At 41.1% G+C, this 22,275-nt stretch overlaps 1 protein-coding gene across 1 annotated transcript in view; it reads left to right on the plus strand.

Moving 5' to 3' along the window:
* BCL2L13 (BCL2 like 13) overlaps window positions 1-22,275 on the plus strand; it is a 79,043-nt gene that overhangs the window by 28,748 nt on the left and 28,020 nt on the right. Inside the window, 3 exon segments of the mRNA XM_054469447.2 lie at window positions 3,848-3,955; window positions 9,620-9,776; window positions 16,699-16,768. Of these exon segments, the coding sequence (XP_054325422.1) occupies window positions 3,848-3,955; window positions 9,620-9,776; window positions 16,699-16,768 (335 nt within the window).

Raw genomic sequence — 22,275 nt, forward strand, 5'->3', positions numbered from 1 at the left:
CCAACACTACAAATTACTTCTAAAGGGAAAACCTGTTATAATTATAAACGGTAATGGAGATTTAGTAGAAGCTTATCTGTAAAGGTAGACTTTTATGCTTTATGAGTATTTATAAAGATTAGGATAAATTGGCATAGGATCTTTCTAGGATAAATTGGCCTCAAATTTTTGCATAATAGATTGTTTTATGTAACATTTTCAAGTTTTTATGAATGTAGTTTATCAAAGATATTTACTTAGGCAGAAGTAAGTGAAATGTCATTAAGCAAAGTAAATGCTATTGGTGACATTGAGGAGATCCTTTGTGTTACGTTTCAACTTTTAAGGATCCTAGCACTTAGGGAGCCGGAGGCAGAGGCAGGAGGATGGCTTGAGCCCAGGAGTTTGAGACCTGCCTGGGCAATATAGTGAGACCCCATTCTCAAAAAATAAAAAATAAAAAAAAAAAGGATTTGAATTTTATTTTGGTTAGTCTCAGCTCATAAGGAAAGTGTTTTATGTCGCTTAAAGGCATGTTATTTTTGTCATCTTTAAAAGTAGAAAATGAATCAGAATCTGTGATATGTAAAAATGTTTAACCTTTTTGTTTTTTAAAGGTATTTTAAATACCCGTGGATGATAGAATAATCAAGTTTCTTGACATTAATAGAATTAATTAATTCAAAGCCCATCTGAGAATTTGGGATTCCTTAATTTGGTTGCAAAAAATGAAAACATAGGCAGAGCCTGGTGGCTCATGCCTTCCCAGCGTGAGGGAGGCCAAGGTGGGCGGCTTGCTTGAGCCCAGGAATTTGAGACCAGCCTGGCCAGCAAGGCAAAACTTTGTCTCTATCAAAAAAAAGAAAAACCCCACACAGTTAGGCGCGGTGGCTCACATCTGTAATCCCAGCACTTTGGGAGGCTGAGGCAGGCGGATCACGAGGTCAGGAGATCGAGACCATGCTGGCCAACATGGTGAAACCCTGTCTCTACTAAAAATAGAAAAATTAGCTGGGTGTGGTGGTGTGCACCTGTAGTCCCAGCTACTCGGGAGGCTGAGGCAGGAGAACCACTTGAACCCTGGAGGCAGAGGTTGCAGATCGTGCCATTGCACGATCTGGCGACAGAGCGAGACTGTCTCAAAAAAAAAAAAAAAAAAGTCCACACAAATTAGTTGGGCATGGTGGTGTGTACCTGTAGTGCCAGCTACTTGAGAGGCTGAGGTGGGAAGATCGCTTGACCCTAGGAGGTTGAGGCTCTTGTGAGCCATGATAGTGCCACTGCACTCCAGCCTGGGCAACAGGGTGAGACCCTGTCTAGAAACATAAAATATATAGAAATGCTGAAGTGCAGTGGTGCAGTCATGGCTTACAGCAGCCTCGACCTTCCAGGCTTAAGTGATCTTCACACATCAGGCTCCCGAGTATCTTGGACGATGGGAACATGCCACTGTGCCCAGCTAGTTTTTTTTATTTTTCATAGAAACAAGGTCTAGCTATGTTGTGCAGGCTGTTCTGGAACTCCTAAGCTCAAACAATCCTCCTGCCTGGGCCTTCCAAAGTGCTGAGATTACAGGCATGAGCACCACACCCAACTGAAGTGAAGATTAAATAAGGGGACATGAAAGTCCCTGTCAGAAGACAGTATCACCGATACAGACAACCTTTCTGCTCTCTGTTAACTATTTAATTATGTCAGAAATGTTTCTGAGATCTTTCATTCCTAGCCACCCAACCAGAAGATGATGAGAGCACAGCCTGGATTAACGATTTTGTAGTCAGACTCACCAGAGTTCCAATTATAACTTCTTTATGGTAGTGGTAGAACCTGTCCAAGCTTCAGTTTCCTCATCTTCAAATGGAACTATTATTTCATCCCTCATAAGGTTGACTTGGAAATTAAATGAAATAACACATAGGAAATGTTTACTACTGTGCCTGTTAAGTAACAGGTACTTTGTAAATGCTTGCTGTTGTCCTGCCCTTCCTGAACTTCCCCAGTCTATATAAATAGTTTCATGTACTGGACAAATCTTATTCATTTTGTGCTACGTGGATGCTCAGGACATACCTGATAAATAGCAGGTAGTCAGTGTTTCTTCAGTGGATAAATGAATAGTAGGTAGACCTGCAACTTGGTGGCCCAGTTCATGCTGCTTTTTGTTTGCTTGTTTGGTTTTTCTGCTGAAATTATTGCGTGGTGGATTATAGTTGATTGCAGGGCCCTTCCCCCATACCCAGGTAGGGGCTTCCTTGTCTCCACAAGGTGCTTGTCTCAAGTCTTTAGGGAAATGAAAAATCACTCTCCTCTAACAGAAGGTTAGTTGCTAAGTATACAATTCAGCATCCTCTGGGTGTTCAGGTAAACCTGAATTTAAGTTCCAGAAATGAGTGAGATTCCTAGGATGGCTCTGAATATCTTGACTTCCCTGAATGCTTCTGGCTAAAAACCAAGCTGGGATTATTGATGTGATTGTGAATCTGGACCATGTCCCAGGAATGTGGATTCTGCTGCATATGTCAATTGGTTTGGCTCTTTTTTTTTTTTTTTTGAGACAGAGTTTCACTCTTGTGGCCCAGGCTGGAGTGCAATGGTGCGATCTCGGCTCACCGCAACCTCATCCTTCTGAGTTCAAGTGATTCTCCCGCCTCAGCCTACCGAGTAGCTGTGATTACAGTCGCCTGCCACCATTTCTAGCAAATTTTTGTATTTTTAGTAGAGACGGGATTTCACCATGTTGGCCAGGCTGGTCTTGAACTCCTGACCTCAGGTGATCCACCCGCCTTGGCCTCCTGAAGTGCTGGGATTACAGGCGTGAGCCACTGCGCCTGGCTGGTTTGGCTCTTTTTATCAGAAATTTATTGTTTAAATGGAAATTTTTGCTCTGTAGTACTGAAATCACCTGAAAGTAGAAGAAAAAAATTACTCAAGAAAGAATATTTTTGCAATGTAGGGAGAACTTGAGCTTTTTATAGAAGCTTTTAAAGCTATAGAAGGAACTATACTGTTTTACCCCCAAATTTGCCCACTTTTAATTCAGGAGAAACGTTTTGGTCTCCTTTATGTTCTAGTCTCTGGATACAAATGTTTTCTTTGTTCGTTTTTTCCCCCTATTACCAACCACAGGTTCTTAGGCTCCTGTGTAATAGAAATTGACACAAGGCCAAGCAAGTTTCCCAGACAAGGCTATATTAAGACTTATGGGCCAGGCATGGTGGCTCAGGCCTGTAATCCCAGCACTTTGGGAGGCTGGGGCGGGCGGATCACCTGAGGTGAGGAGTTTGAGATCAGCCTGGCCAACATGATGAAACCCCATCTCTACTAAAAATACAAAAAATTAGCCGGGAGTGTTGGCAGGTGCCTGTAATCCCAGCTACTCGGGAGGGTGAGGCAGGAGAATTGCTTGAACCCGGGGGGGGCGGGGGGCAGAGGTTGCAGTCAGCCGAGATTGCGCTATTGCACTCCAGCCTGGGCAACAAGAGCGTAACTCCATCTCAAAAAAAAAAAAAAGGCCGGGCGCAGTGGCTCACGCCTGTAATCCCAGCACTTTGGGAGGCCGAGGTGGGCAGATCACGAGGTCAGGAGATCAAGACCATCCTGGCTAACACGGTGAAACCCCGTCTCTACTAAAAATACAAAAAATTAGCCAGGCGTGGTGGCGGACGCCTGTAATCCCAGTTACTTGGGAGGCTGAGGCAGGAGAATCGCTTGAACCTAGGAGGCGGAGGTTGCAGTGAGCGGAGATCATGCCATTGCACTCCAGCCCCAGTGACAGTGCGAGACTCCATCTCAAAAAAAAAAAAGTGCTATTATATTCTAAAGGTTTCTCTCTCCCTGTTTCAATAATAACCTGTTTTGTTGCTTTCAGGGGTTCAACTAGATAAAGCTTCACAATCTCTGGATCAAGAAATTTTATTAAAAGTTAAAACTGAAATTGAAGAAGAGCTAAAATCTCTGGACAAAGAAATTTCTGAAGGTCTGTTTATTCTTATTTTTCTAGTTAATAAGCAGATTCTGTTTGTTATGGTTTACTGTTGGTTTAATTTGATTTTTACAGTGGGATGTTCTCAACAGTTAACGACTTACACCAATTATACATTGGTAGAAGTTTATAAGGGTAAAACTAGAAGGTAGCCTTTTTTCTTTCCTGGAGGATATGTTGATGGAAGTTCCCCAACTATACCTAACAGGTTAGATGTAGCAGTTTCTCATGTTAAGTATCGGATAAATGATCATGTTAAGGTTCTTCCCATTCAGTGTGGTTTGATTTGTATTTAGTATTACCTTTATAAGTAATAACGACATAAAAAGGAAAAAGTAAGCTTACGCTTTTATTTTTACATACATATATACTATAGATAACTGTAATTATAATGTACATTCAACTTCATAGCCATTTTATTTTGCACTTAACATTACAACATAAACTTTAAAAATAGTTACTCTACTAACTGCATGAAATTTCATTCACTGAATAAATGTTTTTACTCATTCATTCCCTTATTATTATTATTATTATTATTACTATTTCAGCGACAGGGTCTTGCTCTGTTGCCCAGGCTGGAGTGCAGTAGTGAGCACTGGGATTACAGGTGTGAGCCACCATGCCTGGCCTGTTCCCTTATTATTGAGGGGAGCATTTGGATTATTATTCCTTTTTTCATTGGACGACAACTACACAGCATTTGCATTATTTCTTGTATTGTCTTCCATAGGTAATGCTGCACTGAACATCTTGCCCAATGATATAAATATATTTTTACAGCTTTATTGAGATATATTTTACATACCATAAAATTCACCCATTTAAAAGGTCCAGTTCAGTCTGGGCACAGGGACTCATGCCAGTAATCCTAGCACTTTGGGAGGCCAAGGCCTCAGGAGGATTGCTTGAGCCCCTGAGTTCAAAACCACACTGGGCAACATAGGGAGACCATGTCTCTATTTATTAAAAAAAAATCATAATAAAGTACAATTCAGTGGTTGTAGTGTATTCACAGAATTTATCACCACGATCTAAATTTAGAACACTTTCAGTCCTCCTTAAAGAAACACAATACACATTAGCAGCCACTTCCCATTCCCACTAGCCCCAGGTCCCAACCCCACCCCACCCCAGGCACCCACTGATCTCCATTCTGTTTTTATTGATTTGCCTATTCTGGAAATATACATAAATGGAATAGTTCACTATGTGGTGGTGGTGGTGGTGGTGTTTTGAAACGCAGTTTCGCTCTCATTGCCCAGGCTGGAGTGCAGTGGCACCATCTCAGCCCACCGCAACCTCCATCTCCCAGGTTCAAATGATTCTCCTGTCTCAGCCTCCCGAGTAGCTGGGATTACAGGTTTGCGCCACCACACCTGGCTAATTTTTTGTATTTTTAGTTTTTTTTTTTTTTTTTTTTTTTACAGAGTCTGGCTCTGTTGCCCAGGCTGGAGTGCGGGTGGCAGGATCTTGGCTCACTGCAAGCTCCGCCTGCCGGGTTCAGGACATTCTCCTGCCTCAGCCTCCCGAGTAGCTGGGACTACAGGCGCCTGCCACCACACCTGACTAATTTTTTGTGTTTTTAGTAGAGACAGGGTTTCAGCGTGTTAGCCAGGATGATCTCTGTCTCCTGACCTCGTGATCTGCCCGCCTTGGCCTCCCAAAGTGCTGGGATTACAGGCGTGAGCCACCACGCCCGGCCTGTAATTTTTTATATTTTTAATAGAGACGGGGTTTCACCATGTTGCTCAGGCTGGTCTTGAACTCCTGACCTCAGGTGATCCACCCGCCTCGGTCTCCCAAAGTGCTGGGATTAAAGGCATGATCCACTGCGCCTGGCCACTGTGTAGTCTTCTGTGACTGGCATTTTTTACTTAGCATAATGTATTTTTGTTGTTGTTGCTGTTTTTTAAGACATCGCCTTGCTCTGTTGCACAGGCTGGCATGCAATGGCATAATCTGGGCTCACTGCAACCTCCAACTTTAAGGTTCAAGCAATTCTCCAGCCTCAGCCTCTTGAATAGCTGGGATTACAGCTGCCCACCACCACGCCCAGCTAATTTTTGTTTTTAGTAGAGACAGGGTTTCACCATATTGGCCAGGCTAGTCTCTAACTCCTGACCACAAATGATCCGCCTGTCTCGGCCTCCCAGAGTGCTGGGATTAGAGGCATGAACCACTGCACCTGGCCGACTTAGCATAATGTTTTCAAGGGTCATCCATGTTGTAGCATGTATCAGTACTTCATTACTTTTTACAGTCAAATAATATTCCACTGTGTGGATGTGCCATATTTTGTTTATTCATTCATTAATTAATGGAAATTTAGGTTGTTTCTACTTGTTTACTATTATGTATAATGCTGCTGTGAATATTCTTGTGCAAGTTTTTGTGTGGACATATATTGCCCAATAATTTTTTCTTTTTCTTTTTTTTTTTTTTGTGACAAAGTCTTGCTCTGTTGCCCAGGCTGGAGTGCAGTGGCGCGATCTTGACTCACTGCAAGCTTTGCCTCCCAGCTTCACTCCATTCTCCTGCCTTAGCCTCCTGAGTAGCTGGGACTACAGCGCCCACCACCACACCTGGCTAATCTTTTGATAATTTTTAGTAGAGACAGGGTTTCACCGTGTTAGCCAGGATGTTCTTGATCTCCTGACCTCATGACCCGCCCACCTCAGCCTCCCAAAGTGCTGGGATTACAGGCGTGAGCCACTGCACCCAGCCTGCCCAATAATTTTTAATGATCAAAATTATAAATTATGTTTATAACTCAAGTTCCTCATTAGTAGAGAAAAAATACAAATAGAAATGTACAAATAATCCTGAGACCGGGTGTGGTGCCTGTAGTCCTAGCACTTTGGGAGGCTGAGGCAGGTGGACCACTTGAGGCCAGGAGTTTGAGATGACCCCAGCCAACATGGTGAAACCCTGCCTCTACTAAAAATACAAAAAAATTAGCCAGGCATGGTGGCGCACACCTGTAATTCCAGCTACCTGGGAGGCTAAGGCATGAGAATCTCTTGAACCCAGGAAGCATAGGTTGTAGTGAGCCAAGATCATGCCACTGTACTCTAGGCTGGGTGACAGAGTGAGACCGTTTAAAAAAAAAAAAGAAATGTACAAATAATCCTGAAACCTAATGTTAGTCTTGTCTTTTATATTTCTTTTTTTTTTTTTTTTTTGACATGGAGTCTCGCTCTGTCACCCAGGCTGGAGTGCAGTGGTGCGATCTCAGTTCACTGCAACCTCCGCCTCCCGAGTTTAAGCGATTCTCCTGCCTCAGCCTCCTGAGTAGCTGGGATTATAGGCACCCGCCATGGGATTATAGCCGTGCCTGGCTAATTTTTGTATTTTTAGTAGAGGTGGGGTTTCATCATGTTGGTCAGGCTGGTCTCGATTTCCTGACCTTGTGATCCACCCACTTCGGCCTCCCAAAGTGCTGGGATTATAGGTGTGAAACACCGTGCCCGACCATTATATTTCTTTATCAACATTTTGAAACGATTAAATTTGTGATTCTATTCATGTGTATTCTGGTAACAGCACTGCTGCATAGTAAAATGGGAAAAGGTAGAAAGAAGAGAGTAACAAAAGGTTTAAATACATTCACTTATTGAACCCCATATTATCGAAGTTAGATCATTAAAATGGATGCTCTCCAGCTTGCTCAAACAACAAAGTATATGTGAACCTTGCAGCCATTTGCATCTTTCTCGGAGGCAAGCACTTTATAAAGAAATACATACTTAACTCTATAGTAAAATTTGCAGCCTTATAGGAGGAAGCATTAGATTAATGCAATAAATACTTTATGCAGATGACGGCTAAATCTTGGGAGTGGGTGCAAGCGGCCTGCTTTCCTGGTAGCTGATGCCTTGCATCGCATTTGTACTCTGGAACAACAGTTACTCTGCTTGCTCTTCCTGCAGTTAGGGAATGGTTCGGTCTCTACAACAAGTTATGACTGCTTTTTCTGGATTCAAGTTTTATTTTATTTTTATTTAATTAATTTGGTTATTTTTTTGGGAGACAGAGTCTCACTTTGTTGCCCAGGTTGGAGTGTAGTGTCATGATCAGGGCTCACTGCAGTCTTGACCTCCTGGGCTCAAGTGATCCTCCCACTTCAGCCCCCCAGTAGCTAGGACTATAGGCGTGTGCCACAGCACCCAGCTAATTATTATTATTATTTTCTTTTTTTTTGAGCCAGAGTCTCGCTCTGTCACCCAGGCTGGAGTGCAGTGTCGCAGTCTTGGCCTACTGCAAGTTCTGCCTCCTGGGTTCACGCCATTCTCCTGCCTCAGCCTCCCGAGTAGCTGGGATTACAGGTGCCTGCCACCAGGCCTGGCTAATTTTTTTGTATTTTTAGTAGAGATGGGGTTTCACTGTGTTAGCCAGGATGGTCTCGATCTCCTGACCTCATGATCGCCTGCTTCAGCCTCCCAAAGTGCTGGGATTACAGGCATGAGCCACTGCACCCAGCCATTTTTTTTTTTTTTTTTTTTTTTTTTGAGAAGGAGTTTCACTCTTATTGCCCAGGCTGGAGTGCAATGGCACGATCTTGGCTTGCTGCAACCTCTATCTCCCAGGTTCAAACGATTCTTCTGCCTCAGCCTCCTGAGTAGCTGGGATTACAGGCATGCACCATCACGCCCGGCTAATTTTTGTATTTTTAGTAGAGACAGGGTTTCCCCATGTTGGTCAAGCTGGTCTCGAACTCCTGACCTCAGGTGATCTGCCCAGCCTTGGCCTTCCAAAGTGCTGGGATTACAGGCATGAGCCACCGCGCCCGGCCTTAATGTTTTGTATTTTTAGTAGAGATGTGGTTTTGCCATGTTGCCCAGGCTGGTCTCGAACTCCTGGACTCAAGCCATCTGCACACCTCAGCCTCCCAAAATGCTGGGATTACAGGCATGAGCCACTGTGCTCAGCTTCTGGTTCAACTTTTATATTTGTTTGTATAATCTTCATATAATAGTTTGAAAATTTATCCATATGTAGTAATATTAAGGTTGAAAGTTCATTTTAATAAGGAAATGAAAGCAAGGGACTCATCCTCTGAGGATGATTAGAATCTGATATAAGTGCCACTTTTATAAATGTAAAACAAAATCTTAAAAACAAAATTTTAAGAGAAGGATAATAGAGCCAGGAATTGCTTCTCATTTATCATTATTATACTTGTTGGTCAGTAATCATAAACTAAATTGATTAACTTATTGTAACATGTCAGTTTAGTTGTTTCTTTTCTCTTAAATCTAAGCTTTTTCATTAAAACCTAAAAGAACCTCTAAATTTATGACCTATCAGTGTTTATGTGCCAACAAAGATTAATGTCCACAATGATTATCTGACCTTTTTAAGTGGCTTGTAATGATTAGTTTGTTCCTAATAGTGGGTGTCTTAATCCTGTGGCCTTTTATTGCACAACTTTTGATATTATTGTCTTTTTTTTTTGAGACGGAGTTTCCCTCTTGTTGCCCAGGCTGGAGTGCAATGGCGTGATCTCGGCTCACCACAACCTCTGCCTCCTGGGTTCAAGTGATTCTCCTGCCTCAGCCTCCTGAGTAGCTGGGATTACAGGCATGTGCCACCACACCCAGCTAATTTTATAGATATTGTTTATTATATTAGGTTTTTCTTTTGTCCTGTCTTCAGCCTTCACCAGCACAGGCTTTGACCGTCACACTTCTCCAGTGTTCAGCCCTGCCAATCCAGAAAGCTCAATGGAAGACTGCTTGGCCCATCTTGGAGAAAAAGTGTCTCAGGAACTGAAAGAGCCTCTCCATAAAGCATTGCAAATGCTCCTGAGCCAGTGAGTTACACTGCTGAGTGGGATGTGCTTCTTTAAGTAGTCTCTGGATCTCTCATGCAGCACTGGACTGGGTAGGGCTGTGTTTTAGGTGAACAGTGTCACTTCTTTTCTCACTTTTCTTTACATTTTCTTCATTTGCTTTCCCAAAGCATCTCTGTGTTTTGAATGACAGTTTTGCTTTAAAGGAGTGATTTAGCTATTCCAACATAGATTTGTTAATTTGTATTTATATGTTGAGCTGTCAGGTTTCAACGAATGCTTTTACCAGGTTGTAAATGCAAGCTATTTCACTTCCCCCGACCACTTTTTACTGCCATTTCCTCTAGTGGCGACATGAATATAATGGCTAGCGTTTTGTGCGTTGTAATGTGGGATTAACATTATATCTGTATTTTAGAATTCTGTATTTAACATTGTATTGACCGGGCACGGTGGCTCACGCCTGTAATCCCAGCACTTTGGGAGGCCAAGGTGGGCGGATTACGAGGTCAGGAGTTCAAGACCAGCCTGGCCAATATGGTAAAACCTCCTTTCTACTAAAAATATAAAACTTAGCCAGGCGTGGTGGCGCACGCCTCTAGTCCCAGCTACTCGAGAGACTAAGGGAGGAGAATCTCTTGAACCCGGGAGGCAGAGGTTGCAGTGAGCCGAGATCCTGCCACTGCACTGCAGCCTGGGTGACATAGCGAGACTCCATCTCAAAAAAAAAAAAAAAAAAAACCCAAAAAACCATTATATCTATATCCCAGAAGTTGCTCAACTTTAGGGTTGCACATCTGCCAATGGAACTGCTTCTACATTCTTATAGAAAGAACTTCTCTCCTAGCTATGGTTCTGACCATATTAAAGCTAAAGGCAAGAAGCTAGTAATAAGGAAAGTATTAAAATAGAACCAAATCATTTATTATAAATATTAAAAAGTCAGCCTGTAGTCCCAGCACTTTGGGAGGCCGAGGTGGAGGTATCACTGGAGGTCAGGAGTTGGAGACCAGCCTGGCTAACATGGTGAAACCCCATCTCTAGTAAAAATACAAAAATTAGCTGAGCATGGTGGCAGGTGCCTATAATCCCAGCTACTCAGGAGGCTGAGGCAAGAGTATCGCTTGAACCCAGGAGGCGGAGGTTGCAGTGAGCTGAGATCATGCCACTGCACTCCAGCCTAGATGACAGAGGGAGACTCCATCTGAAAAAAAAAAAAAAAAATTTCTTTTTTTATTTTCGTGTAAGCAAAGTATATATCGATTACCATTTGTTAGAAGAAAGTAATTTGGGTTTTAGGAGAATTTGATTTTTTGTTGCATAGTATTGTGAAATGAGCAAATGTAAAAATACTAATTATGCTTAAACAGTGAAGTGAAATTGTATTTGGTAATCTCAGTACTTTGGGAGGTCCAGGCAGGAGGATTGCTTGAGGCCAGGAGTTAAAGACCAGCCTGGGCAACATAGCCAGACCCTGTCTCTACAAAAAAAATGTTTAGAAAATTAGCCAGTGTGGTGGCATGTTCCTGTAGTCCCAGCCACTTGGGAGGCTGAGGTGGGAGGATCACTTGAGCCCAATAGTTTGAGGCTGCAGTAAGCTATGATCACACCACTGTGGCACTCCAGCCTGGGCAACAGAGCAAGACCTTGTCTCTAAAAATAAAAATTAAAAAAGTCGTATGTGGATTTTCTTAACCTAATGTATAGTAAAATTTAAATATAAATGTGGAGAGAAGTATATGGGTGTTGGGAAATAAAACTTACACAGGAAATTTGGATTTACAGCAGTTGTTTTCAAAAAGTGTTCTATGGAGCCTTAGGCATTGAGGTGCTGCGGGGGTCCTGAAGAAGTGAGGGATAGTAAGTGGGTTAAGCTCATTAGGGCCTCTCCACTCTTCTTTCTTTTTTATTTATGTATTTATTTATTTTAAATTTTTTGTAGAGACAGGGTCTCACTATGTTACCCAGACTAGTCTTATAACTCCTGGCCTCAAGCAACTCTCCCACCTCAGCCTCCCCAAAGTGCTAAGATTACAGGTGTGAGCCATTGTACTAGCCTTATTTATTTATTTTCCCACTCAAACCAGAGCACGTGTGCTTTCATATATTTTATATTCTGAGGTTACATGTAAGACTTGAAGAAAGAAATTTGCTGCTTCGCTCCTCTCTCCACAAAAATGTAAAAGTTATCTGGACTAGGAGTAAAATAATGAAGTGAAAGGTGCAGTCTTTTAAAAGAATCTTTTTCCTGGCCGGGCGCGGTGGCTCACGCCTGTAATCCCAGCACTTTGGGAGGCCGAGGCGGGCGGATCACGAGGTCAGGAGATTGAGACCATCCTGGCTAACACGGTGAAACCCCGTCTCTACTAAAAATACAAAAAATTAGCCCAGCGTGGTAGCGGGTGCCTGTAGTCCCAGCCACTCAGGAGGCTGAGGCAGAAGAATGGCGTGAACCCAGGAGGCGGAGCTTGCAGTGAGCCGAGACTGCGCCACTGCACTCCAGCCTGGGTGACACTCTGTCTCAAAAACAGAAAAAAGAATCTTTTTCCAAGTTTGATACAGACTTTGGCTTGGAGCAAACCATGTCACCCTTAATATTTCAATTCTCCACGTGTTAATTTTAACTTTATGGTGTAGTATAAGCTCTTCGAAAACAGTGTTATGTAACTTTTTAAAAGTATTGTTTCTGAAGTCCTTCTTATGATCTATAGGAAAAATTGATGTCTTCTCACAGCAAATTCTATTTAAAGGAGAATTGGCTTGGACAAATGTTTATTTTTTTCCCAAATCTTGATAGAATTATTTTTGAAATTGGTTATGTATCAAAGTCAGGTCTCTTTCTTTTTTCAGAAATCTGTTTTTAGAAGTTTTAAGCTCTGTTACTAGTACCTTGAAAATAATTAATGGATGATAAACTACATAAACTAGAAGTATTGAAGGCAGTATTGTAAGGTAGAAAATACCACTGATTCCTCCAAAAGGTTTTGTTAATGTAGGAAGTTATTGCTGAACCCTTCTTACAGAAGAACAACAGCTGTTTCAAAAAGGTATCCTGCCCTGCTCTTTTCTTCTTTGCTCTATTCTAATAGCTCACTAGGTAGGATTGGTTATTTAGCTACTTACTTTTCTATGTATTTGATTTCCTTTGAATGTTTTAATCTGCTGCATTTTTTGTGCATGTATGTCTGTGTATATGATGTTTCAAATCGTGTTTCATTCAGAACGATGCTAAAATACTTTAGCCTGGTAGACAATCAGTAAGGACTACTGTGACCCCCAGCAGCACCAGACAGTTCAGGAAAGGAAGTGAGGGGACTGATATACGCAAGTAAAGCTTCAGGGAGAATATAGGTAGGTAGACTGTGTAGTATCTGCTGAAGTTCAAGGTTTACACGAATCTGCTACTTAGCCCAAGGCATCTGAAAAGTACTAGGCTCACTTTAATGGGAAGGTGATGGCAGGAAGATAGTATATGCTGTTTACATTTCATCATTACAGAGGCCATCTCTAGTATCTCATTTCCTTTCAGCATCACTTTAGTATTGATTTGATACAGACTTAGGTGAAAGGATGATGCCTGTGTCATCAGGATTCTTTTCTGAAATATCTAGACCAGTGCTATTCAATGCAAGTCACATATAATGTAGTTTTAATATGTAATTAAAAACTAGCAGCCATGTAAAAAAGTAAAATGAAATTTAAAATTTTTAATATTTTATTTAGTCCAGTACATCTAAAATATTTCAACATGTATTCAGTACAAAAAGTTATTGAGCTATTTTGGATTGTTTTTTCTTCCTCATTGAAATCTAGTGTGTATATTATACTTTGAGCACACTGGCCACGTTTCTAATGCTCATTAGCCACAGGTGACATCGAGACATTGTCTTGGCATGTGTCAGAATCTTCACTTGAGATGGGAGTAGTATAATGGCCTTTGATACCAGATCTAACTGAGTGAATTCCTGCCTTGCTGCTTTCCGGCTATGTGGGTTTGGGATAATTTCTTAGCTTTTCTGAGCTTTGGTTTCCAAATATGTGATATGATAATATGTAATATAAAATATAAATATATAAAATATTAAAACCTAACATAATAAGCTACCAGTAAGTGGTAGCTATTATCAATCTTAAATATTCTTAAACTAAGGAAGTCATAGGTCACAGTGGACAGAGCAGAAAAATGCCTTTGGGGTAGTTTATTTATTTATTTAGTGTTTGCTGTTTTTTTTTTTTTTTTTTTGGGAGACAGAGTCTTGCTCTGTCACCCAGGCTGGAGTGCCGTGGTGCGATCTCGGCTCACTACAACCTCCACCTCCTCCTGAGTAGCTGGGATTACAGGCATGCGCCAACACGCCCAGCTAATTTTTGTATTTTTAGTAGAGACATGGTTTCACCGGGTTAGCCAGGCTGGTCTTGAACTCCTGACCTCAGGTGACCCACCCACCTCAACCTCCCAAAGTGCTGGGATTACAGGCGTGAGCCACAGCACCTGGCTGGGATGGGATTTTAAAACCCTGCAAAAGCAAGACTCCTTCTCTTCTTTTTTTTTTTTTTTTTTTAATTTGAGATGGGGTTTCGCTCTTGTTGCCCAGGCTGAAGTGCAGTGGCGCAGTCTCGGCTCAACTGCAACCTCCACCTCCTGGGATCAAGTCATTCTCCTGCCTCAGCCTCCTGAGCAGCTGGGATTACAGGCGTGTGCCACCACACCAGGCTAATTTTTGTATTTTTTTTTCTAATTTTTGTATTTTTAGTAGAGACAGGTTTTGCCATGTTGGTCAGGCTGGTCTTGAATTCCTGACCTCAAGTGATCCACCCGCCTTGGCCTCCCAAAGTGTTTGGATTACAGGCGTGAGCCACTGCACCCAGCCCATTCTTTCTTACATGTTTGTTAATACTTTGCCCAAAAGGAGGGAAGGTAAATTTTTAATCTATTAATTTTTAATTAATAGATTTTAATTAATTTTAAATCTATTATCTGAGCAGTTGATGCCTTCATATGTTACTTGGTCCCAAGTCTTTTGTTTTTAAAATTTACACATGAAACCGTGCTTTAAATAAAGTACTTGAAGTCACTCAACAAATGAGTGAGTGTTATCAATGATTCGAGTTTTTGGTATGACTAGGACTTACATAGAAATAATCAGAAAGGCTTATCTCTCTACCCTTGTATCATAACACTCCAAGTTAAAAATAGGACTCCAGCTGGGGGTGGTGGGACAGGCCTGTAATCCCAGCTAGCACTGAGGCTGAGGTAGGAGGCATCAGTTGGGCCCAAGGAGTTTGAGACCATCCTGGGCAACGTAGGTGACTCCATTTCAAAACAAAAAAAATTTTTTTTGAGATGGAGTCTTGCACTGTCACCAGTGCAAATATTTCAGCACGTATTCAGTACAAAAAATTATTGAGCTATTTTGGATTGTTTTTTCTTCCTCATTGAAATCTAGTGTGTATATTATACTTTGAGCACACTGGCCACGTTTCTAATGCTCATTAGCCACAGGTGACATTGAGACATTGTCATGGCATGTGTCAGAATCTTAACGACCAACAGGCCAACAACTGTGGTGAGGTGCCATTGATTATCAGATGAAACCTGATTTCAAAATGTTAAAATGCAGGGGGTGGGGAAAATGTGTGTCCCTGAATCTACAACCATCTTCCCTGATTCTGTTTTCAGTCTGTGGTCAGAGAGATCTGAGTTCAAATCCCAGCCACACCACTTCCCAGCTGTAGGATGTATTAATTGAGGTAGGCTGAGGTTTGCTGCAATCCCTCAATCTCAGTGACTTCACAAGAGAAAAGTTCCTTTGGCGTCATGCAAATCTGCTACAGGTGTGGCCACGTAGCAATGCGAGGAACCACTTGGAACTTATAGTTCCAGGACCTCAACACAGCCTCGTCTACCACCACCAGGGCAAGAAAGAGAAAGAGACTGGATAATTACAGAAAGTCTCTTCCTGCTTCAGCCAGGAAGTGGCACCCATCACTTCCACCCACATTTCATTGGCTGGGCTAACCACATGGCCCTGCTTAACTGCAAGGGGCTGGAAAATGTACTTTCCTGGATACTCAGGAAGGAGGAAAGACCAAAATATTCATGCCAATAGTTAAATCTAGCGTGGTAACCTTCAGCCTTCCCTGAGCCTTTGTTTCTTGTAAACTCCCAACACCGGAGTGCAGTGGTGCGATCTCGGCTCACTGCAATCTCTGCCTCCCTGGTTCAAGCGATTCCCCTGCCTTAGCCTCACGAGTAGCTGGTACTACAGGCACACACTACCACGCCTAGCTAATTTTTTGTATTTCAGTAGAGACAGGGTTTCACCATGTTGGCCAGGATGGTCTTGATCTCCTGACTTCGTGATCCACCCGCCTCGGCCTCTCAAATGCTGGGATTACAGGCATGAGCCACCGCGCCTGGCCAAAAAAAAATTTTTTAATTAAAAATTTAAAAAATGGATTCAATTTATTGCGATATTTATTTCAACTCGTCTCCTCAATATGAAAAGTCTTCCAGTGACATGTCTCTTTAGTTTTAAAATATTTTAGATTTTTTGCCTTTAAAAAAAGTTAAAATTCTGGTTTTCATTGTGCTAATGAGATCATTTTTATTTATTATTTTATCCTGTATTAATAATTCAGGTATTTCTTTGTAGCATAAAAATCCTATTCTGTAAGTTCCAAGCAGTTACAAAAAAATTACTAGAATATACATTTATCTTGCTATGTTATTAACTATTTCCCAAGCATGCATCACAGCTTATAGAATGCTTGAAAAAAGTGCATACCGGTGTGAAAAGCCACGTCTTGTACAAAACAGTATGTTGAATAATCCTTGTCAGTTTAGCAAAAAGTTCAACAGAGTAGTGACTGTATATGTATTCATCTGGAAATATAGAATTTTCCTTCTTTGTGACACAGACTTTTAAAAAAATCTCTACAGGCCAGTGACATATCAGGCATTTCGGGAATGTACACTGGAGACCACAGTTCATGCCAGCGGCTGGAATAAGGTATCATCACAATGATCTTTTCTCTTAAAAGATTTTAGTGTGTTAATGATAAGACATAGGAGGAATTGCTAGCATCATGCAGCAGAAAACTGTTAGAGCTCATTCTTTAATGCACAAATCTATGTTAAGTGGATATTTTTGGTTAAACTGGTTTTTTGAATAATGCTGCAAGGTCCTGCTTGGCTCAAAATTATGTGTCCTATAGTGTGGCCCCTTCCTTTCTGTCCCAATTTTCCCATCATTTCTTCATTTCTCTGTGTTAGACATGACATTTATCTCCAGATGGTTATATATCTATTAACATGTGAGTGTGTCTTGGGGAAAAAGAATAAAGACTTCACTTGGGAGGTAGCCTCTTCCCGTTCTCTTAGATGAATAATACCATTTATGTTTTATAACTTACACAGTGTCTTGTGTCACATACCATTTGAGCATCCCAACTGTCCTTTGCAGAAGACAGAATGGATTTTATTAGGTCTTGTTTATTACTTAGCTAGTTAGGTAGGTAACCAGAAAGAAAAGTTAAATGACTTGCCTAGAATCCCTTGACCAGTCAATATTGGAACCAACACTAGAACTAAGATCTGATTCTAGCTTCTGTTTTTTCCACTGTACATATTGCTTATCTACTATCTTAGACTGTATTATCTACTTAGCACCTTGAGAAGGCAGGGTGTAGGGGGATGCAGTATAGGGTGGCTCAGTGCAGTATGAGAAAGAAGGGCAGCCCTGAGGGACACAGTGCTGGAGATGAGAAAATTCAGGACAGGTACTTTCACAGACACCTACCTCTATTTGGAATTGTTTGTCATGAGTCAGACATGTGACCTTATGTACCTAATTGATGTATATTAGGTACATAACCAAACTTGTTTCAGAGTTTAGCTTTGCCATGGACTGGATATATGTCTGTGGGCGGGTTCTCTTTTAAAAAAAAAAAAAAAAAAATTTCGGCCGGGTGCAGGGGCTCATGCCTGTAATCCCAGCACTTTGGGAGGCCGAGGTGGGTGGATCACCTGAGGTTGGGAGTTTGCAACCAGCCTGACCAACGTGGAGAAATCCCGTCTCTACTAAAAATACAAAATTAGCGGGGCATGGTGGCGCATGCCTGTATTCTCAGCTACTCAGGAGGCTGAGGCAGGAGAATTGCTTAAACCCAGGAGTCGGAGGTTGCGGTGAGCCAAGATTTCACCATTGCATTCCAGCCTGGGCAACAAGAGTGAAACTCCATCTCAAAAAAAAAAAAATTTCAACTTTTATTTTAGATTCAGGGGACGTGTATGTGCAGGTTTGTTATAGGAAGCTCTCTGAATCTTAGTTTTCTCATTTGTGAAATGGGAAACAATAATACTAGCCTCATAAGTTTTATTAGAATTAAATGAGATAATACGTGTTCAGTACTTATTAAGCATATTATCAGGCATCATAGTAAAGCTCAGTAAACAGCAGCTATTATATTAGCTTTAACACATGGGACCTTATTCTCAAATAGTCACTATTAATAGAATATTTGTATGTTACCTATTGGTACATAATTTGTTAAGATATCTATTTGCCTCGTTTGTTTTTTTGGAATAAGAGAAAATATTCTCTCTGATACAGACATTTGAAATAGACTTATTTTATTTATTTATTTATTTTGAGACAGAGTCTAACTCTGTCGCCCAGGCTGGAGTGCAGTGGCTTGATCTTGGCTCACTGCAACCTCTGCCTCCCAGGTTCAAGTGATTCTCCCAAGTAGCTGGGATTATAGGCACCCGCCACCTTGCCCAGCTAATTTTTGTATTCTTAGTAGAGATGGGGTTTCACTGTGTTGGCCAGGCTGGTCTCCAACCCTGACCTCGTGATCGCTGCTCACCTCAACCTCCCAAATTGCTGGGATTACAAGTGTGAGCCACTGTGCCTGGCCTTTTTTTTTTTTTCCTCCAAGTTGGAGTCTCGCTTTGTTGCCCAGGCCTGGAGTGCAGTGGTGCAATCTCGGCTCACTCACTGCAGCCTTTCCCTCCCGGGTTCAAGCAATTCTCCTGCCTCAACCTCCCAAGTAGCTGGGCTTGCAGGTGCCCACCACTATGCCCAGCTAATTTTTGTACTTTTAGTAGAGACAGGGTTTTGCCATGTTGGCCAGGCTGGTCTCAAACTCCTGACCTCAGGTGATCTGCCTCCCTTGGCCTCCCAAAGTGATGGGATTACAGGCATGAGCCACCCTACCTGGCCTGAAATATATTTTATAAAGGGCTGGATGCAGTACAGTAGCTCACACCTGTAATCCCAGCACTTTAGGAGGCCAAGGCAGGAGGATCGCTTATGCCCAGGAGTTTGAGACCAGCCTGGGCAACATAGCAAGACCCTGTCTCTAAAAAAAAAAAAATAAAGCCATACATGGTGGTGCGCACCTGTATTCCGAGCTATCTGGGAGGCTGAGGTGAGAGGATGGCTTGAGCCTGGGAGGTGGAGGTTGCAGTGAGCCGAGATCATGCCACTGTATTCCAGCCTGGGCAACAGAGCCAGACTGTCTCAGAAAAAAAAGAAAAGAAAGCCCATACCTATTAGTAGTCACTCCACCTGTTAGTAATTACTCCCCATTTTCTTTCCTGCTCCTCCCAGCCCCCGACAACAATGACTTTACTTTCTGTCTTAATGAATTTGTCTTTTCTGGACATTTCAAATAAATGGAGTAATATAATATGTGACTGAAGTCTCTTTTAATATGTAGACTTATCCTCCCTCTTTTTTCCTCTCTTTAATTCAGTTACAAGTTATTTTTCCTGTAAAATGTTCTAATTTCTGGGTTTTATTGACTATATCGCTGAGATGTCACTTAACATGTTCTTCTGTGTCTGACACTTCCTGATCAGATTCAGGTTCAGTCTTTTTGGCAAGAATACCTAATGGGTAGTTTTATCTATTTCCTATTGCATCACACTGGGTGACATAAAATATCTGGTTGTCTCTTACATTGTATTTTGAAGCACACAAGTCAAAGACAAACCTAATCAATGAATTCGGTACAGATAAAATTTGTAGAATATGATTTTTATTAGGACTGTTAAGTCACAGAAGGGTTAAATAGATTGGTAGAGCAAAATATGTCACTGTTATCATAAATATTCATTGTAATGAAAGGGACTGTCAGAACTATAAATTAGTATGCTTCATTTCTGCACCAAGCAAGCTCATATATTATTTAATAAAAGAATAATGTCCCTAAATTTAAGTAGGTCTAACCTGTTAAACAAAGAGACCACATAGTGTATGAAGAGATGTCAGGAGATTAAATAAGTGTGTGGATAAACGTAAGCCAGTGGAGGTAATCTGTTTTGATGGTCAAAAATACTTTAGCATTTCATTGCAAAAACAATTGAAGAAAAAAAAATTATATATGATGTGGGGATTACTGTTATCCAGTAAGGAAATGACTTTTGAGAAAGAATCAAACATAAAACTATTTGCTGACTTTTTAGACCTAGACGTGTGAGTCGTGGGTTCTTCTAGGAGTGGATGCCTGGGGATCTAGTTTTGTTTTAACATTTAAAAAAATAATGTGGGAGATGAGAGTCCAAAAAAAATCAGTTGTGCAGATTATGTAAAATTCTTGTGGATAGTAAAATGTCAAGTTGATGGAGGTCAGTTGTAGAATTAACTCATGGAGCTTTGTGTGTAGGATTATGTGTAAATCCTCTTAGGATTTAGCTGCTTAAAGACAATCTAAACGGTACAGTGGCCTTGGACGTCATCATACAGGTCCCTGAAGATAGCATGCCAAATAGGTAAGCCTGGTATATGATAGTCATTTAGTAACTGTATGAGGAATGAAGGGAAAAAAACGAATCATCTGACATAGCATGTACCACCAAGAAGCGTATTACCAACCGCATAGAAAATGTCCATCCTGAAAAATGACGTTTCTGCACTGTGGTTACTGCGTTTCAAGAAAGATACTGGAATAGGGAAGATCCAGAAAAGGGAACTTAAGTGATCAAATGGATCACTTTGCATTGCAATGGAGCAATGGCCATACGAAAAACAGAATAAGAGAATAGTGGATTTCAGACTGGAAGTCTAGTGAATGAGGCTTTTCACTCCTCTTTCAGGAGTGAAAGAGAACTGCAGAATTATCACTAGATTCTTACATAGTAAAACTAGGGTGTCTGCTTTTCGATATATGAAAGAGTTAAATTTGGAACAAATAAAACTAAGTGGTATTTTATATAACAAGCATAAAATATTTACAACTCATTTCCCCAAGAGGTAATAGAGCTTAAACATGAATAACTTTAAAATGTTATATTATTGTGGATTATTATGGGAAATTAGAATGTTTTGAAGTCCAGGACATCCCGGGCCTTTAAGTTGATATACAGGTTAGCACCACTGGTTCATAAGCCACTCCTTACCTGCTCCTACCCAAGGCAAAATATAAACAGTTTTTTGTTTGTTTGTTTAATAGTATAAATTTTCTTATTGTGGAAATGCCTAATGTATTCTTCTTTATAGCCCTATACTACTCCATCAGTGTTAAGGAGTTTTCAATATATTTTGGGCTGGAATGCCTTTAGAATGTCAAGAAGTAAAGATATTGTGTGTTCATTGCATTCTTCCTTTCAGATTTTGATAGAGATTCCCCCAGGGCTGCTTTCTCTTCCTTTCTTTAGAAGCCAAGGAATATTAGTTTGAAATATAAACTCATTGTTTTTTGTTTGTCCTCCTGCAGAAGTATTTTGTCATCCCTCAGTTATTTCCTTGGCAGTCTACTAACAAGGAACTGGAATTGGTTTCATTTCCTTTTGCATTCCTTTTGCAGGCATATGGACCTCTTGATGTTTTAGACAAAAGAGACTGCATGCAGATGGCTACCTGAATACTTAGTTTTTTTCAATATGCATTTTTTTTTTAAAGGAAGACAGGGACTCTAGTTAGTTTCTGTTGTAATTCTAGTTTTCTGCTATTATAAATAATGCTTCAGGCTGGGCATGGTGGCACACGCCTATAATCCCAGCACTTTGGGAGGCCGAGGTGGACAGATCACTTGAGGCCAGGAGTTTGAGACCAGCCTGGCCAACATGGTGAAACCCCATCTCTACTAAAAATACAAAAAATTAGCCAGGCGTCATGGCGTACACTTGTAATCCCAGCTACTCAGGAGGCTGAGCAGAGAATCGCTTGAACCTGGGAGGCGGAGGCTGCAGTGAGCCAAGACTGTGCCACTGCCTGGACGAAAGAACGAGACTCCATCTCAAAAAAAAAAAGAAAAGGAAAAAGAAATTAATTAATAATGCATCAGTGAATTTCCTTCTGTATATGTTATTTCTGTCACACACATACATGCACACACATGCCTAATTATTTTCAATAACTATTTCTGCCTCCCTCTTGTATAAAACCTACATGGAGTATTCAGAAAAATCCTAATAGAAGTTACTGTTTTATTTCCTTTATATAATGAAAATAAAATACCTTAATGATGCATTTAAATATAATTTTCTAGTAGTTGAACATATAAAACACAT

The sequence above is a fragment of the Pongo pygmaeus genome, chromosome 23 (genome assembly GCF_028885625.2).
Source record: "Pongo pygmaeus isolate AG05252 chromosome 23, NHGRI_mPonPyg2-v2.0_pri, whole genome shotgun sequence".
Lineage (NCBI taxonomy): Eukaryota > Metazoa > Chordata > Mammalia > Primates > Hominidae > Pongo > Pongo pygmaeus.